General features: G+C 38.1%; 1 protein-coding gene across 1 annotated transcript in view; it reads left to right on the forward strand.

Annotated features, from left to right (window-relative positions):
* The window catches only part of CFTR (CF transmembrane conductance regulator), a 164,442-nt gene extending 150,219 nt beyond the window's left edge, over positions 1–14,223 (forward strand). Inside the window, exons 24-27 of the mRNA XM_069462057.1 lie at positions 899–988; positions 10,341–10,513; positions 11,127–11,232; positions 12,473–14,223. Of these exons, the coding sequence (XP_069318158.1) occupies positions 899–988; positions 10,341–10,513; positions 11,127–11,232; positions 12,473–12,673 (570 nt within the window). The 3' untranslated portion in view covers positions 12,674–14,223. The remainder of the gene's footprint in view (positions 1–898; positions 989–10,340; positions 10,514–11,126; positions 11,233–12,472) is intronic.
* The last annotated feature ends 5,585 nt before the right edge of the window (positions 14,224–19,808 follow it).

Consider the following 19,808-nt stretch of genomic DNA (forward strand, 5'->3'; position numbering starts at 1 on the left):
AACCAAAGAATAAATTATTCTAAATGTTAACATTAAAAATCTTTTTTCAGTTCACCTGTATGCTCAAAGAGAGAAGTAAATATATTATTATTATTGCATTAGCATTTCACAATGAAACAGCAGTTTTTCTTTCAAAACATTTTTTAATCATATAGGTAGACCTAACTAGACAGTGATGTGGCAAATAGAGTGTCTCAGGGTGATAGCTGTGCCAGGCTCATTGCAGAGAATTAGATTGCCATTTTGTCACCTCACCAGGATCAGTCTCATCTGCCTCTCTTCTGTAACAGGCCTTCAGATAAACAAATATTTTATTTCTGCTCTTTCATTGATTTCTAAGTTGTGGCTATTTTCTGTGCTTGTCTGGTCAGATAAGTAGAGGTGTGCCTTGGTTTATAGATGAGATAAAGGTGTGTGTGAAAAAGTGTAAGTTAAAGCAATTTCAAAATCCCTTAAGAAGCTAGATATAGCAAAGAAACCCAAGGAAAATATATTAACAAAACAGGTATTTGTTCTAGCAAGTTAATTATAACTCATAAACTTATATTTTTAACTTTTAAATTTTATATTATCTTTGTTTATGATAAGGAATATTACTAGGAATAAAAAATTTAATTTTCCACAATTTACCATGATCTCAATTTGTTTATTCTAAAGATACTGGGATTAGAAAAATGTTCACAAGGGGTTTCGAACATTGCTATAATATTTTGTTTCTTAAAAACATACAAAGCAAATATGATAAAATATTAAAATTTAAGAAAACTGTATGGTAAGTATATGAGTGTTTGTTATAGTATTTTAAATATTTCTTTCTACTAGAAATATTTTACAGTACAATAAGGGAAAAATAAATGTTTAGGTTATTCACATTTTCTTATTTTCTTTATTGCTACAGAAAGTGTTCATCTTTTCTGGAACATTTAGAAAAAATTTGGATCCCTATGAACAGTGGAGTGATCAAGAAATATGGAAAGTTGCAGATGAGGTAAGGATGCTAACTGAAATAATTTTGAAAAAGGTAGCTCATACATACATGATTGTCATAACAGATCATTTTACACACTTTGTGTCTGTGCATATATGTGTGTGTGCACAACATTAAAATGGAGTACCCTAATATACCTGGAGTACCTACCACTTATAGTTGGACCTATCTGTCTCCTCAGTGGTAAAGCTCTACTATCAGGCTCTGTCTTGGTCCATTCATACTGCTATGACAAAATATAGATTGGGTGGCTTATAAATAACAGTAATTTATTTCTTACAATTCTGGAAGCTGGGAAGTCCAAGATCAAGGTGCCAGCAGATTTGGTCTTGGTTCATAGATGGCGCCTTCTTGCTGTGTCCTCAAATAGTAAAGGGCAAGACCTTCCTGGGATCTCTTTTATAATAGCACTAATCCCATTTCGTGAGGGCTTCTTACTCACAACCTAATTACCTCCCAAAGATCCCATCTCCTAATACTGTCACTTTGGGTGTTAGGATTTCAACATATAAATTTTAGGAGGCACAAACATTTAGACCATAACATTTCACTCCTGTCCCCCCAAATTCATGCCCTTTTTATATGCAAAATACATATATTCTATCCCAATAGCCCCCAAACTCTTAACTTATTCCAGCATCAACTTAAAAGTCTAAAGTCCCAAGTCTCATCTAAATATCTAAGTCTGATAGGGTCTCTAAATCAGAGACTTAAAATATGATTCATCTTTATGCAAATTGCTCTCTGGATGTGAACCCATGAAATCAGACATGTGTGCTTCCAAACTAAAATGGTGAGATAGGCACAGGAGAGACATTCCCATTGCAGAAGAGAAATAGAAAAGAAGAATGGAGTGACAGGTCCCTAGCAAGTCCAAAACCTTAAGGCTTGAGAATAATCTTCTTTGCTCTGCCCTCCATGCCCACTGGGTTGGGGGTCCCACCTTCCAGACAAACTGGTAGGGAGGCCCTTCCCCCCATGGATTTGGACACCTTACCCCTGCAGTGTCTCTGTGCTCCAGTCCTGCATATGTGGCTCCCCCACGCTAGAATTGCATGTTTAGTGATTCTACTGGTCTGGGATCACAGGGGCAGCCCCACCTCGAAGGCTCCACTGGGCATCGCCCTAGTGGGGGCTCTCTGTGGTGCCCCATCCCTATGGTGGTTCTCTGCCTGGGCCCTGTGACTCTGTGGGGAATCCTTTGAAATTTAGGTGGGGACAGCTCTCCCTCCACAGCTTTGTTGGGTGTAGTGCTCATACACTGGGGACCACCAGAGCTGCACCTGGGGTGGCAGAGATACATGGCAATAGAGTATGAAGAGCAAAGTCTGCGCCTCTCCTTTGAAATCTTTCTGTCCCCCAGCCCCTTGCACTCTGGATCTGTGATGAGAGAGGCAGCCCAGAAGATCTTCAAAATGGCTTTGGGGTCATTCTTTTATTGTTTTGTACTATAGGTCCTGGCTTCTGTTTACATGGCTGGCTGATTTTCCCATTGTCTTGATGAATAGCTTGTAGCCTCTGTTGAGATGGCTGTCCACCTAATCTCCTTATGAAATCTGGCCGCACCCTTTGTGTTATCTCCTGATCAGGCCTTTTCAGTTTTTACAATATGGAGAGGCTGAGAATTTTTCAAATTTTTAAATTCTGCTTTTATTTTGGATCAACAATTCCATCTTTAAGTCATTTCTCATCTCACCTTTTACTATAAGCAGTCAAAAGGAACCAAGTTGCTCCTTCAGTATTTTTGCATAAATGTTTCCTCAGACAAATACCAATTTCATTGCTCACAAGTTCTACCTTCCACAAAACACTAGGACATGAACACAATTCAACCAAGTTCTTTGCCACTTTATAATAAGGATGGCCTTTCCTTCATTGTCCAATAACATGTTGCTCATTTCCATCTGGGAACTCATCAGAATGGCTTTTACCATCCATATTTCTAGCAATATTCTGCTCAGGACCACTTAGGTATTCTCTGAGAAGATTGTAGCTTTCTCTCCAACTCTCCCCCTCTCCTCCTGAGCCCTCACCAGAATAACCTTTAACAGTCCATTCATGGCAATGTAGGCTTTTTCTAGCATGTACCTCCAAACTATTACAGTCTCTACCCAGTTCCAAAGCTGCTTCCACATTTTGGGGTATTGTTACAGCAGCACCCAACTCCCAGTACCAATTTTCTATTTTAGTCTGTTCAGGCTACTACAACAAAATACCATAGTCTGGGTGGCTTATAAACAACAGAAATTTATTTCTCACAGTTATGGAGGCTGGGAAGTTCAAGATCAGGGTGCTGGCAGATTTCTTGTCTGGTGAAGGCTTGCTTCCTCATAGTTGTTTGTGTTTTCCTTGTGTTCTTACATGGTATAAGGGGCAAGTTATTTCTGTAGAGTCTCTTTTATAAGGACACTAATCCAAATCATGGGTTTAGAATGGAGCCGTCATGACCTAACTCACCTCCCAAAGGTCCCACCTCCTAATACCATCACCTTAGCAGTTAGGATTTCAAGATATGAATTTAGGGGGTGGGGGGGGGACACAAGTATTTAATCTACAGCAGATTCCATAGATAGCACTACTTTGGCCATCCCTAACCGATTTACATCAATGAAACATGAATTAGGAGAATCCCGAGCAACTCAAGTATACGGGAGTTGTCCCTGATATAAGGAATCACCTCTGCATAGCTTCTCCTCTACTCCCTACCTGGATTCTGAAGCTTTCCCAGCTCAAGGTGGAAGCTTTGGTTTGCATGATATACTTCTCCGGGAAGCATAAGTTTAGTACATAAGGATGATGCTCATTCTAGAGCACACACAAATTACTATAATCATCTTTGGAAGTCACCAGGAGTCATCTGCCAGTGGGGGATCTGGCTGGGTGTGCTGCCAGGCAAAATGCCACATGACCTAGCTGAGACAGACGCCATCCTTTGAAGACATTAGGACATCATATAGGAAATGTAGGGATTAAAGTGGAATCAAAATTCCTAAATAATACTCTATGTTTATCCAACTGGTAGTTCATTATAATTAAAGGCATTATACAGAGGAATTTGGTTGGAGGAGAGATGGAGTAAAATTCTTGCTCCTCTTAACAGAACATCCTTGCTGTAAACTTAAAATTTTTGAAATAGAGGTACTATTTGAAAGCAAAATGGAACATAAATTGTTCTACGTTGTTAAACTTGAGGTTTAAGTCCTAAGCTCTGGATGGTGGCAGAATAGAATCATGGGAACTAAAAATGTTGAGACTCAAAGGTCTCCTTAGGGAACAACTTTATTCCTTTTATTCCACTATTTCCTGCACTTTTGGTCCTTGTAGTGCAATTTCTGTTTATCCCAAATGTTATTCTCTCTCTGCTTCCCTCCAAACTGGACCTTGCCAGGAGCTTTGAAATGCCTGTGAGTGTTAAACACTTACCTGCTGAGTGCTCAACCTTAACATGCCCCTAATAAAATGTACTTAGATTAACCGTTTTCATTATCAAAGTTTCCTTATTACCCAACAAACACAGGGGTTTTAAAGAAAACATTAACTAAATTGCAAGTGACACATTTTAAGATCTTTGATGTGACTTCAGAGAATGAACTATAGGAACACAATGCAATGGGAGATAAACTTGGGGAGGAAGACATTAGCCTTTATAAAATCTGCAAGTCTTGCCAAGTCACAATAAAAGTTATGGGAAAGCAGGATCATAAAAATAATCTAAAATTTTAGAACATGTGGTTATGATTTTAAATACCAATATAATACAAAAATTTTTCAGATTTTTATTTGTCCAGATCATATTTAGGGTTATCTTTTTGCTGATCCTCTTTTTAATAATTTGCTGTTCACAAGAAAGGGTGATGGTGCTTTCCTAACTTTAATGTCATGAGTTCTTTAAGTAGTAGTGCTAAATTTTTGTTGAAGAGGCCTGAAAATAGCACACAAGCAAACAAGCAAGCAACACCCTAGAGAAGCAGAAAAGGCATTTGGGTTTAAAAGTTACAAGGCCTAGTCTTTAGTACTATATGGTTGATCACATAATTTACCCAAACAGGACATTTTCAGGTATGTCACACTCTAAACTGGACAGGACACTAGGATAAAAGGTATAAATCAGGACTGTTCAGGGCCAACCAGGATGTATGTCATCTCACTTAGTCCTCTCTGTGACCTTGGTGTGACTGGTATGTCTAGAGGGAAGTGAACTGAGTAATGACAGATAGCCAAACACCTGAGTCTTATCCCAGTGGTACCTCTTGCATAATCCCCCTTCTCCCAGATGGAAATCAGCAATATACACAATGACAAAGCCAGGCCAAGAAACGCTTTATTCATAGCTTGGACTTGGTGCCAAACTCCAACGTGGAAACCTATCCTTGCCGATCTGGACTGCATTTTACGAAACCATGCAGAGTCATGCTTAGTTACTAGTTTGAAGGCTTAGAATCAAAGGTGGCCCAAACAGCCACCTTTCCCTTTGTACCCTAGGTCCACACCTTCGTCTTGGCACTCTGTGCCTTATCATTCCATGGACAAATTTAAAGCAAGTCCAAGGGAAGGAAAGAGACTTTCTAAGACCTAGAACTGAAATGGTTTAATTTCCCCATCCCAAAGCAACTCATGCCCAGGTGGCTTCTCTCTGGGACCAGTGCCAGACTGATTTTACCAACTCTGTGGACCAAAGAGAATCTCAAAAGAGACTGCATTTCAAGGAAAAAAAAAATAGACCCCTAGCATCATGGCCCAATAAATTGGTAGGGTTGTTGTAGCTTTGTAGGTTTGTATGTAAAATGGGCCCAGCCAAGTGCCTGGCAAATATAGGTAATAAGTAAGAGTTATTTATCATCATGTTTCTGTCTGGTCTTCACCTGGCCAACTTTTAAATGTTGTTTGACAGAATGAATCCTAATTCTTGTCTCGCTTTACTTAGTCTTCCTGGGGAATTTAATATATCCTCTTGACTTTAATTATCTGCCCATTCCCAGAGCTTTCTACCTGATCTCTCAGCATATGAAAAGCACCGTATGTCAATAAGTGAGTTTCTTACCTGCCCCCCCCCCACACCTATCCTGTGTTCCTAATTCCCACCAGTGGCATCACCACCCTCCAGTTTCCCAAAGCCAAGGCCTGAGACTCATCCTTGACCCTCAGTTTCCTTCACCAGTCCCCACATATCAAACCCCTGCAAGTGTCTAGAATATATTCATTTTTCTTCATTCCCACGTGACACCACTAGTAAACTCTTACACAACTTTTTGAGATAGGTTCCTGGCTGGTTTCTCTCATTGGCTCCCTATAGTTCATTCTGTGCTTTGCAGCTCTGGTGATCTTTCTAAACCCCACATCTGATCATTTGTTTCTTCCCTTCCTGTGGCTCCTTATTGCCTGCTTGACAGAGTCCACACGGTTTAAGGTGGCTTACAGGATCCTTCCTGATTCGGTCCTTGTCTGCCTGTCTAAACTCACTCCTTGTCTCCCCCACTGCCCGTGCTTTAGCTACACTGAATTTCTTTGGTTTCTCTAAAGCACTCTGATGTCCGGAGGCTTTTTGGCATGCTGTTCTCTGTACCTGGCAGACTCTCCCTTCACTGCCTGCTCCTACTCCTCATTCCTGCCTCTCCTTACATATCGCTGCTTCTCAGAAACCTGCCCTGACACTCCAGGGTTAAGAGAGGAGCCTTACTTGGTGTAGACTTTAACTCCACTCCTTTCATAGCATTGCTCACACTGGCTAGAGGTTTACCTCTTAACTTGTCCATGCCCCTCACTGGATTGGAAGTTCCTTGAGATCAGGGATCATGTCCTATTCACTGTAGGATTTCCAGTGCCTAGAACAATATTGGGCGTGTGGATGATGTTCTATATCAATAAATGTTGATTGAGTGAATAAAGGATTCTTTCATTTGCTGTGTAATATATCATGAAAACAGCCTTGTGATTGACAGACAGCAGGTACCACCATCCCCATTTTAGTAATGAGGATCCTGAACCTTGAGAAGTCCACGGGCCTTGGCTGGGATTACGGGCAGATGCAGGAACGGAGCTGCATCCCTGACTTCTGGTTCACAGGCTACTTCAGCCCAGTGAGCTGTCTGAGCATTGCCTGTAATCTAAGTACCACGTCTGTTGGTTTTAGAATGAAGGCTTTTTTGGTAATTGTTTGCTTTTTAGAATATTTACAGAATCGTTTCTGTCTGTACACATTGATAGTCAGGCAAGTCATTTTAGAGAGCAAGCTAAATAGCAGAAATAGTGGCCTTTTAAGTTAAAATTTGCCCTGAAAAACCTGCAGAGTAGCAAAACCAGTATCAAAAGGAGTTGACAGCGTCTATTTTTATAACTGCCACTAATAGACTATTCAGGCAAACCATTATTCACTTTTCTGATTTTTTTCATGTTTCCTTGTCACAAGAACAAACTCTTGCTCCATAATAACATTCCAGAGTACAGCAATAGCAAAAGTCAACATTTTGAATAAAATGCCTGGTCCTTTACAGACTAATATTTTAGATATTTAGATATTTTCTTAGTTTGATATGTTACAAAACAAAATTTATTCTTTCTTCACAGCAATTTGGGAAGTACCTACAATTTATTAGCTCAACAACATGTGATGCTGGCAATTCTTTTGTCTTAAAGTTCTTTATATCCACATACTGTTGATGTGTTTCTTTCTTTATTTTTAATGCTAGTGTCCATACATTTTTATTTTTAATCTATTGCAAAATGAGTTATGATGATAGTATTGATATTATATTGGGAATATATATGTGTGTGTGTATATTTTTTTAAAGGATTCAGCTGCTAATGATCACTAAAATAGATGATCTCTATAACAATTTCCATTTCAGTCTTTTTTTCCTCCCAAAGTGCTTACCTCTTTGAACAGTAACTTCTCACTAATTATTTTTCTCATCTGGATTATAATTTCCTTCAAGGAAGAGCCTAGTGTCATTCATCTTGGAATCCCTGGGTCTCTCATAATACCTAGAATTTAATAAACTCTCATTAAGGGTCTATTGAAGGAACATATGACTAAGCAGTCATTTATATTCAGATGATCAGTAGACAAATTTAAGCCACTCTTATCAGCATATACAGTTGGTAACAATACCTTTGTCTTTATCCAAAACAATTGCTAGTCTATCTTGCTTCCCCTTGTCTCTCCAAAGCCTATTACAATGTCTGGCAGAAGATAGGTACTTAATAACTTTGTTAAATGTTCACTGACTTCAAAATTCAAAGTTATATTAACTTATATTGAACTTTCTCTAGTGAATATGATTCTAAAAGGTATTTTTTACTGTGCTTCATAGTGAATAAAACAAGGAGATAGGAATGTTGCAAAATACCTTCCTAATACCTGATCGTCTCTCTGTCATTCATTTTTGAAATTCTGTTCTCTAAATATTGACAGTGTTTAATTATTTACCACTAATAAAGCATTTCATCTGGGGAAAAACACACTTTGCTCAGTTCTTTACCACAGAAAATTGCAAAGTATAACACAATAAAGTAGCTTTCATAGTATGGCCTTAAAAAATTAGTGTATGATTGGATTGGTTCTGGAAGAAGAATATTGCATTCTTACTAAAATCTCAATCCTGTTACTGTGGGCATGATTTAACTTCATAGTTAAACTCCCTACTAACTTACTTCCCAAGCAACTTGGGAAGGGAAAATCTTACAAACTTTATTGTGACACTACGACAGCGTTTCAGTGACTGAGCCTGTGTCCTTGGGGTTTCCCAGGCTCCAACAATACTAATCGTTACCGTGTATTAGGTGCTTACCATGTGCCATACTCTGTGGCAGCCTCTTTTTATGAATTATCTCAGTAATCCTAACAACCTTTTGAGATCAATACTATCGTTGTCTCCATATTTTACATGTGAGGTAAATGAGACATAAAATAACACATCATGAGCAAAGGAGCAGAAGTGTGCAGATTCAAAGCCAGTTCTGTTTGACTTCAGGGCTCCAGTCTTAGCCAGTGCTTTTTTTGATGGTTAATTTGGCTTAAAAAAAATCTTCCAGTGCTGCTCATAAACAGTAAAGTACTGACATCCCTATCAGTGTTGGAGAATTTCTAATTTTATAATTTGCTTTTGGGGGGATTTTTATAGAGTCTTGAAGATGCACAGATGAAGTGGTATGTTTTAGATCACACTCTATAATGGCAGAGCTAAAACCAGCACTCATTCATCCTTGTTTTAATTCCTTTATCATTCATCAAAACTCTGCTTTGTTTGGCCACCAGCATTCTAGGAGCTCAGTACAGATTTGATGAAAAACATGAATGAATGTGTTGAGGCTGACAGCATTAGTACTGGGGATACAGAGCTGAAGAGCATGCCTTTACCCCCAAGAAGCTTAACAGGGAAACTTGCACAAATACTGCCATCACTAGGTGCCCTAAGGGGTGATCAAGGATAGTCAGAAGGATACTCCAGGCTGAGCAATGAATGGCACAAACTTGAGAACGTCAAGGTGCTTAGGGAACTACGAGCTATTTGGTACTGCTGGGAATAAGAGTAGCGGGGGCTGCATTCTGGATGCCTTATATACCAGGTGAGAGAGCTTAGATTTTACTCCGTCAGGAGGAGAACTACCATAGGATTTAAAACAGAGAAATGATATGGTCACACCTGCATTTTAGGAAGATCCCTAGGGGGTGGATTGACAATTTGACCAATTGAGATTGGTAGGATAATGCCCAAGAGTTGATGATACCTGGACTGGGGTCACTGTAATTTTTATCAGTGTTTACAGTCAGTTTTTATGAATTCCAGAGATGAGTAGTGATTTGCCATAGGTAATATTAAAAGCTTCCCCAGTTGATTCTTTTATGCTCTCTTTAATCCTCTGTTAGGACACAGCAGAGGATAGGAGGTAGTGTGAAGAATGTTGCATACCTCCATGCTCTGTGCTGCATTCTGTCTTCTACTGTCCACATAGGATCTATACATACTGTCTTTTCCAGCATGCATTCAATTGTGTTGTAATTATTTATGTACATTTTTATAAACCCTGAGCCTTGCAGGGGCCCTGTGCCATTTATCATTTCCTGAATGCCTATTGGGATGCCTGGTACATAACAGGCATTCATTGAAAATTTCCTGAATGTATGAAGTACAGAGATGGAACAAGTCATAGACAGATCCTTTAGAGCTGCCAAGATTATAAATAGACTTTTGCTCAATCTAATTCAAATAGTGGGAGTTGGAGGAGGGGTGGTATGAAAAATTTAGAACTCCTTTGTTTATTTTTAGAATGCCAACCTCTTGAGTGTTTTTAACCCTCTGGTATCTGAACTACTCTCTCTAACCACAGTATTTTCCCTCTTTCTTTTCTGCAGGTTGGACTCAGATCTGTGATAGAACAGTTTCCTGGGAAGCTTGATTTTGTCCTTGTGGATGGAGGCTATGTCCTAAGCCATGGCCACAAGCAGTTGATGTGCTTGGCCAGATCTGTCCTCAGTAAGGCAAAGATCTTGCTGCTTGATGAACCCAGTGCTCATTTGGATCCGATGTGAGTTTCAGAAACCCTGTCACTTAATAGCATAGTGGGAGCAGAATTATTGAGACCTGCTTCATAATGACACACATTCCTGTTAGGCTGGCATGTCTGCAGGTGGGGGACTTGATAGGAAATAACTGCCCAGTAGAAATGTCACTATTTGACATAAGCCCAAATGATTATTTCCTTGAATAATTGCTTGAATTTCCTTGTGTTCTCTTATAGTTTAGAATTTCACACAAATTCTTCCCCCATGCCAACACATGATAAAATATTTAGATACATGGGCATAATCTGATTCTTACGATGTTTCTTTATATTCCATTTATACCATAAACATATTTATAGCACAAAATAAAGAACTGATGGTGATTCTGCATAATGAAAAGTATACTTATTTGTGAAGTTTTCTTCAAAATATTTGTCCTATTTATTTATAAAGAATTGACTCCATGGTTGGGAAGTTGATTGTGGCTAACTATATATCAATATTATGTTAAAAGTATTTAAAGAATGAAGTAATGTTAAAGAACTAAATTAATAGAACAATAGGCATGTTATCAAGGGTAAAGTCAGATTATTCATGTTTTGTGATGTTATATGTGTTTTTTTCTTTCTTTTATAGAACATACCAAATAATTAGAAGAGCTCTAAAACAAGCATTTGCTGATTGCACAGTGATCCTCTGTGAACACAGGATAGAAGCAATGCTGGAGTGTCAGCGGTTTTTGGTGAGTCTTTGTAAATTTGCTAAGATCTCATTTCCCTTGTAATTCTTGATAACAGTCTCACATGTGATAGTTCCTTCAAATAGCAGCAGTATACAAGTTCTTCCTTAAAGCATGTGTCATACAGCCATCTAGCTTTACTATAGCTTTAAAATAGCTGCACAAGTTTTTCATTTTTATCTGAGCTACTAGGTGAGGTTAAAATTCAGTAAATCTAAAATGGTAGCATATCACTAAGATTCATCAACAAATAGGATATCTATACTTTTTGAGCCCTTTATTTGGGGACCAAGTCATAAAAGATACTATTTTTTAAAAAGTCCTTCTGATTCTTTCAATAGCTTAATCTCCCTTGGAAGGGGTCCAGGCCAGCCCAGGTTGTCTTATACTCTGACTTATGGTTTTAATGTGGTAGTTAAGAAGTTCCTTTTTTCTGGTCATTATTTGAAGCTCAGGTTAATGCCTCTCTCAACCACCTTCTAACTGGGATTTCAAAACTGTCACAGATTCCTTCAAGTAATGTTTACAAATTCCCTCTGGCTTAGTCACAAGGAAGTTCTGAGGATGATGTATTACGTCATTTCTGTTAAGGCTTTTGAGCCTTCCGGAGGTAAATGCTTTCCTTACTGAAAGATTGTAATTACCATTATTATTACTAAGCTTGAAGTGACAAATTAGGGGGCAGACTCTCAACCTCTTGCCCTGCCATGGGTAAGTTCAGGAGGTTGGGTAAAGCCCTCTGTCCTCTGGCCCTGGGTTTGTGCAGCCTCAGCGTGTACAAGACCCACATTAAACTCAGGCACACCCTGACCAGCTTGGAATTAACTAAGCTTCAGATCCACTGTTGAAGAGGTTCAACTCTTACAGTGCTGTGGACTTACACTCATTTTTAAGGTAATATATAAGGAGTCTAACATGAATTATTCTTGTTTTCAGAGTACCCTCAGTTCCTCTAAGGTTCCCTAAAGAAGCACGTTGCCCAGTACTATACTAATTAAAAAAAAAAAAAAAATCTTCCAGCCACTAGGTAGAAAAGTACTGCTAATTTCACAGATGGTAGAACCTGCTTAAAGAAAGAGGACACAGCAGTTAAATGGGGTAGACCAGATTGTTCAAAATGCAAGGCTCTGGACACTGTGCATTGTTTTGGCTTGTATTTTCCTTCGAGCCTCTGCCAGTTTCTGTCCCTGCTCTGGTGTGACCTGCCTTCTGTTCCAGATCTCACTAACAGCCTCTTCCCTAGGTCATAGAGGAGAACAAAGTGCGGCAGTATGATTCCATCCAGAAACTGCTGAGTGAGAAGAGCCTCTTCCGGCAGGCCATCAGCCCCTCGGACAGGATGAAGCTCTTCCCCCGCCGGAACTCAAGCAAGCAGAAGTCTCGGCCCCCCATCACTGCTCTGAAAGAGGAGACAGAAGAAGAGGTGCAGGAAACCAGGCTTTAGAGAGCAGTGCACGTGTTTGCGTGGGACATGCGCTCATGGAGTCAGAGAAAGAAACAGTTGCCTCTGCCTCAGAAAACAAGGATGAATAATGTTTATAAAAAAAAAAAAAGGAAACATTTTGGTAAGAAGAATTGAGGACATTGAAGACGTTCTTATGGGTCTGGATAAAGGGCTTCGTTGGCAATGGCTGAATTAATGTGAAAGGTACTTCAAGTCCTTGAAGATTTACCACTCTGTTTTACAAATCAGATTTTCCTAAAAACCTTTGCCCTTTGGTAGTAGTTGGAAAGGCAGCTATAAATGTCAATCAGCTTAGTACAGTTTATTGTTTAGTGAAACTTGTTAGTTTGTAGTATTGGAGAAGAACTGAAATCATACACTTATAGTTATGATTAAATAATGATAACTGGGCACTTTAGTGTAAAATTTATATAAATTTATATCCCTTTTTCTCTCCTCTCCCCAAGATATTTAGAAATGCAACTATATTGTCTGCTAAGCATTCTCACTGTCTCACTTCCAAGCAAGTATTAGAATACTTCAGGAATCACAAGACAGCCATCAAAATATACTCCATTCAACATCTAGTGATCAGTGAGGAAAGAGAAGTTCCAGATGCTAGAAATCAGAGTTAGTACCATCCAACTCTACCAAAAATCTGAATAATTCAGATAATCAGAATACACCCCTTACCTGGGAAAAGGCTGTTACAGTCTCATGTAGAGGACAGGATAGCTTCCTTGCTGTGGAAGGTGACATGCTTTTCCCCAGCCTCCAGAAAGTAACGAGCTTGTAAGACCCCTGATTGCAGGATGGCTGGAAAAGTGTGTTAGTGCAAACTGGCGCAGGAAAATCCTTCTTGCCACAGAAACTCCAGGTAGAGGGTGTGTAGGTAGATAGGCCCTGGGTGCTGTGAGTAGATGCACGTGAAATCCAAGCATCTAGCATAGGATTATGGTCGTATGATTTCAGGCTAGCTATAAGTGCTTCATACTGTCTACACTGAGTGAGGAGAGAATGGGAGACACCCCGAGAAAGAGTCAATCATGAATTAGTTTTATATGCTCCTGTTTTATAATTTTGTGATGCAAAAAAATTTTCTCTAGGAAATATTTATTTTAATAATGTTTCAAACTCATATATAAAAATTCTGTATTTTAAGGATGATTATATTATGAATTATATTTGTATAAAAGAATTTTTATATTTGAAATGTTGACTTTTTATGGTACTAGCTATTTTTATGATATGTTATGTTAAAACTGGGGGGACAAAGTTAGGGTGATATTGACGAGGGGCCATGAATCACCTTTATGCCGTGGAGAGAAGCATTGGGGCTGATGCAGATGTTGCACACACCTGTATGATTCTCGACCAACACACACGTTCCCTCTTAGATGCGTTCTTAGGAAGATGGTACCACAAGCCCGGCGGCTCCCCTCAAGGCCACACTGCCTCCCAACTCCAAACTAACCCTTAAAAAGATTGCATTATATTTATTACTGCAAGAAAATATCACGTGTCAATAAAACCTGTATATTTGTTTGAAACATCTGTTTCAGATGTGTTAATTAGTCATGTCTCTTCCATCTCTTCAGCTTCGTGGAACACAAAACACGAGTCTTTCTTTTAGATATCACCTCTTGGAGAATCCCACTTGAATTAGGAGACAAGTTTTAAAGTTATCTTTTTAAACTGTGGTAAAATATAGAGAACATAAAATTGGCTATTTTAAGTACAGTTCAGTGGTATTACGTACATTGATGTTGTGCAACCATCATCACCATCCACCAACTGAACATTTTCATCTTGCAAAACGAAAACTCTTTACGCAGTAGATGGTAACTGCCCACGTCCCCCGCCCCGCCCCGACCCTCAGCGGCCACCGTTCAGCTTTCTGTCTCTATGATTTTGACTACTCCAAGTTCCTCATAGCAGTGAAATCATACAGATTTTGTCTTTTTGTAATTGGCTTATTTCACGTAGCATAATGTCTTCCAGGCTCATGTATGTTGTAGCCTGCATCAGCATTTTCTTCCTTTTAAAGGCTGAATAATATTCATTGTCCTCAGCCAATAGGTTCCAAGATATCCCCCACCCCATGAATGACTGAAACCTCGGTTAGTGCTGAACCCTATATATTCTCGGTCTTCTTCTGTACATACATATCAACAATAATGTTTAATTTATAAATTAGGCACACTAAGAGATTAACCACAGTAAAAATAGATCAATTATAATAATATACTGTAATAAAAGATGTGCGAATGTGGTCTCTCTTTTTCTCTCTAAAAAATCTTATTGGAGTATTACACTGTACCACAGGTAACTGAAACTGCAGAAGGAGAAACAGCAGCTAAGAGGGGACAACCATATGTATATACCGCATTTTGCTTACCCATTCATCTGTTGATGGACACTGGTGGTTTCCACCTTTTGAATAGGGTGAATAATCCTTCCATGAACGTGGTTGTACAAATATCTCTCCAGGTCTCTGCTTTCATGACTTAGGACACTTTTGAAGTTATTTTTGTTTTAAAATGGAGGCTTATAGAACACAAATGATATAGATAGATAGATACATAAAGATATATATTCTGTAAGTGTCCATGAATTTCTTTGAAAACTTATTCAAATAGTGGTAGCTATTTGATAGTTCTTGATAAGTTAAAAAACCTCAGCAAGAAAAATATTAATACTATTTCTACATTGAACCCTGGTTGACTTTTCTTTGTCCAAATTCCTGTTTTTAATTGATGAGGCTTCCTTGGTCCTCTTATCTTCCTTGTAGAGCTTCTTCATGAAAGATGCAAGTGTGGGCATGTGGTGGGTAGACACACTGAATTTCAGGCCCTCCATCCCCGTGTTCTCTTGCTTGAAAGGTTTGTTTTCACACATGACCCCAAGAGGGCAATCTCAGAGTATAGTCTAATTCTTTTTTAAAAAATTTTTTCAACTTTATTTTTTAGGGCAGTTTTAGGTTCACAGCAAGGTTGAGCAAAATGTACAGAGTCTTCCACTATATCCCCTGCCTATCTACATGCATAGCCTCCTCCACTGTCAACATCCTGCCCCAGAGTGGTACATTTGCTATAACCAATGAACCTACATTGACGCGTTATTACCACCCAAAGACAATAGTTTACATTAGGGTTCATTCTTGGTGGTGTAGCTTTTATGGGTTTTGACAAATGTATACCAACATGTATTCACCATTATAGAATCATACAGAGTAGTTTCACTGCCATAAAAATACTCTGTGCTCTGCCTGTTCATCCCTCCTCTCCCCCTAACTTTTGACAACCACAGATCTTTTTACCGTCTCCATAGTTTTGCCTTTTCCAAAATGTCATTTAGTTGAGCTCATGCAGTATGTGGCCTTTTCACACTGGCTTCTTTCACTTAGTAACATGCATTTAAAGTTCCTCCATGTCTTTTCATGGCTTGATAGCTAATTTATTTTTAGTGCTGAATAATATTCTATTGTCTGGATGTACCATAGTTTATCCATTCACCTACTGAAGGACATCTTTGTTGCTTCAACATTTTGGCAATTTTGAATAAAGCTGCTACAACATCTGTGTGTATGTTTTTGTGTGAATACAAATTTCATCTTCTTTGGGTATATCAAGGAGTGTGGTTGTGGGATCATATGATTAAAGTATGTTTAGTTTTGTAAGAAACTTCCAAACCGTCTTCCAACGTGGCTATACCATTTTGCATCTCCACCACAATGAATGAAAGTTCCTGTTGCTCCTTATCTTAGCCAACATTTGGTGGTGTCAGTGTTTTTGAATTTGGCCATTCTATTAGGTGTGTAGTGGTGTCTTGTTGTTTTAACTTGCATTTCCCTAATGGCGTATGATGGGGGCATCTTTTCATACACTTATTTGCCAACTGTATATCTTCTGTGGTGAGGTATCTGTTAAGGCCTTTGGTCCAGTTTTTAGCTTATTTCTTATTGTTGAGTTTTAAGAGTTATTTTCATGGATTTTTTTCTTATGATTACTATTAGCATGGCGTAATTTTATTCATTCCTTTAATAATCTATATGGGGCTTTAAATTTAAGTGGGTTTCTTGTAGATATCATATAGTTGGCTCTTGTTTTTTGATCGACTCTTAAAATTACTGTCTTTTAATTGGTCTATTTAAACCATTGACATGTAAAGTGATTATTGTTACAGTTGGATTTATATCCACCATATTTGTTACTGTTTTCTGTTTGTTGCCCTTATTCTTTGTTCCCATTTGTATTTTCCACTCTTTTCTGCCTTTTGAAGTTTTATTGATCATTTTATATGAGTCCATTTTTCTCCTTTCTTAGCATAGTGATTCTATTTCTTTTTTTACTTTTTTTAGTGGTTGCCTTAGGGTTTGCAATAAACATTTACAAGTAATCCATGTCCCTTTAAATAACACTATTCCACTTCATAGATAGTGCAAGTACCTTAAAATAAGAAAATATTTCTAATTCCTCCCTCCTGTCCTTTTATCATTGTTGTTATTCATTTCATTTATATGTAAGCTTATATATACACCAACACTTGACTTTTCCTCATATCATATTTTCTTCCTTCTTCTTTTTCATTTTTAAAAATAAACTATTTTAGCCACAGACTTACTATTTTTATATATTTGTTTTCTATATGCAAGTCTTGAGTTTGGGGCTTTACTTGTCTCAGTCTATGCCTACTCCCATCTAACACACACTTTCTTAGCCCTTTCACTTTGTTTATCCTCATTATGGAAAAAAAAAAAAAAAAAGCAAAAGCTTAAAACGAATACATTTCCTTCCAGTAACCAGGGGCCTTCCAGAGTTGGGAAATTGCTACCTCTTAGAGTGAAATGCTAATAAAACCTCCAAAGTAAATATTTTAGTAGTTCGCTAAAGAAAGAACCACAAATACTATGTGGAAGACAATTTAGAATGAGGTTCAAAGAGCTCAATGTAAAAACCTGTTTGACCTGTTAGAACAGGTGTGGAAAATCACAATTCTTTATTAAAAGATATAGTGAAAAAAACTATAAATGCAAGATAAATACATTGGGGCATGAGAACTCCAAATCAATAATTTGGAAAATATAAGCTGCTCCCAGTGCGTAGATCCTAAGACACCCAAGTCACTGTCAGTTGACAGGGAACAGGGAGTCAATACCTGTGTATTTTCTAAGAGAAGGGAGATTTATTGGCAAAATTTGGGGGTTTATAAAAGTTAATTTTTTGTAGTGGGAGTATTCATTGCTTTTTAATAACTCAATTTCTCTAGTTGTAAAATGGGATAGTGCATTGTGAAGTGTGGTCAAAGATTTTTAAGTGAATATGCTAATTCTGGCCTTTAATTTCATGTAGCAAAATAAATTAAGGCAGCAGTAATTCTAAATAGTTATTTGGATCAAAAGCTATGGTACGATTCTAATAAATCTTTCATCCATCAAAGTACAAAATCTCTACAAAAAGTACAGCTCAACCATCAAGAACTGCCACCTTGTGGAGATTTGGTTCTATTGTTAGGATAGCCAATTTCCCAAAAGCACACATGCCAAGCACAGGAATGAGTACAGAGCCTCGCACACCAGCTTAAATGAATCTCTAAGACATTTTATCCTTAAGCCATTGTGAATATTGGAAATTAAGCCTGCATAGTTTTGGGGTATAAATCACTCTTTAACTATGTTTTTTGCCACTGACAGAATAGAAGTGATCTTTAACTGTCACCAATGACAGATGTGCTAGAAAATATGGAACCAAAACTAAATTGTATTGTGGTTGACAAATATTGGCACAAGTGCATTAAAAAAAGAAATACAAAAATCTACCTTATAATTAATCCCTATGAAATTAAAGTCATAATTTACCAAAAATTAGAATACAAAGAAATAATCTTTATTTTATTAAAAGAAAGGATCAATACATTTGGCCACAATTGATTCTTTGGGCATCATTTTTGTCAAAGTTCCATAAGCTTTTGGAAACAAGACTATTTTTAAAACAACCATCTCTCTTCTCCTTTGCCCTCTTCATTGGAAGCAGTTACCAGAGGCTTATTAATATTCTAATAATAAAAGAAATGTTGCTGTGTAAGCAAATTTGTGATCATAGGCAATCTTCTTGTGAGGAAAAAATTTTTATTTTTATTTTCTTTTATCTCCCAATTGGGTCAGATGCTCCAGTGTCTTTGAGGATCCAAAGCAGGAGCCAGAGTGTCCTTGTACAACATAGCTTCCTTCCTACTTGGGAGCCCACACCACATGTTTGCACTTGAATCAAGCAATATTGCCAGGCTATTGACCCACAGAAGCAAAATTGAACATTTCAAGGGAGTTGTCTGGCTAATTTCTTTCCATTTTTAGTAGAGACAGGCTCTCATTCTTGCTCAGACTGGTCTCAAACTCCTGACCTCAAGTGATCCTCCTGCCTCAGCCTCCCAGAGTGCTAGGATTACAGGCATGAGCCACCGTGCCTGGCCCCCATCTTGAATTAATTTTTGTGAGTGGTGAGAGATATGGATCCTGTTTCATTCTTCTGCTTGTAGCTATCCAATTTATTGAAAAAGGATTCTTTCTCCCACTATCTATTGTTGCCTGCTTTGTCAAAGATCAGTTAGCTGTATGTGGATGGTTTTATGTCTGGGTTCTCTGTTCTGTTCCATTGGTCTATGTCTCTGTTTTTGCGCCAATACCATGCTGTTTTGGTTACTATAGCCTTGTAGTATAGTTTGAAGCTTGGTAACCTGTTGTTTCCAGATTTGTTCTTTTTGCTTAAGATTGCTTTGGCTATTTCAGGCTCTTTTCTGGTTCCAAACAAAGTGTACAGTTATGTTTTCTAGATCTGTGAAATATGATGTTGGTATTTTGATGGGGATTGCATTGAATCTGTAAATCACTTTGGGAAGTATGGACATTATAACAATGCTGATTCTACTGATCCATGAGTATGATATGCTTTTCCATTTGTTTGTGTCATCTGCGATTTATTTCCTCTGTGTTTCATATAGTTCTCTTTGTAGAAATCTTTAACCTTCTTGATTAAGTATATTCCTAGGTATTTTATTTTCTTTGTAGCTATTAGGAAAGGTATCGAGTCTTTGATTTAACTCTCAGCTTGACTGCTATTGCTGTTTAGGAATGCTACTG

Source organism: Eulemur rufifrons, chromosome 29 (assembly GCF_041146395.1).
Source record: "Eulemur rufifrons isolate Redbay chromosome 29, OSU_ERuf_1, whole genome shotgun sequence".
Lineage (NCBI taxonomy): Eukaryota > Metazoa > Chordata > Mammalia > Primates > Lemuridae > Eulemur > Eulemur rufifrons.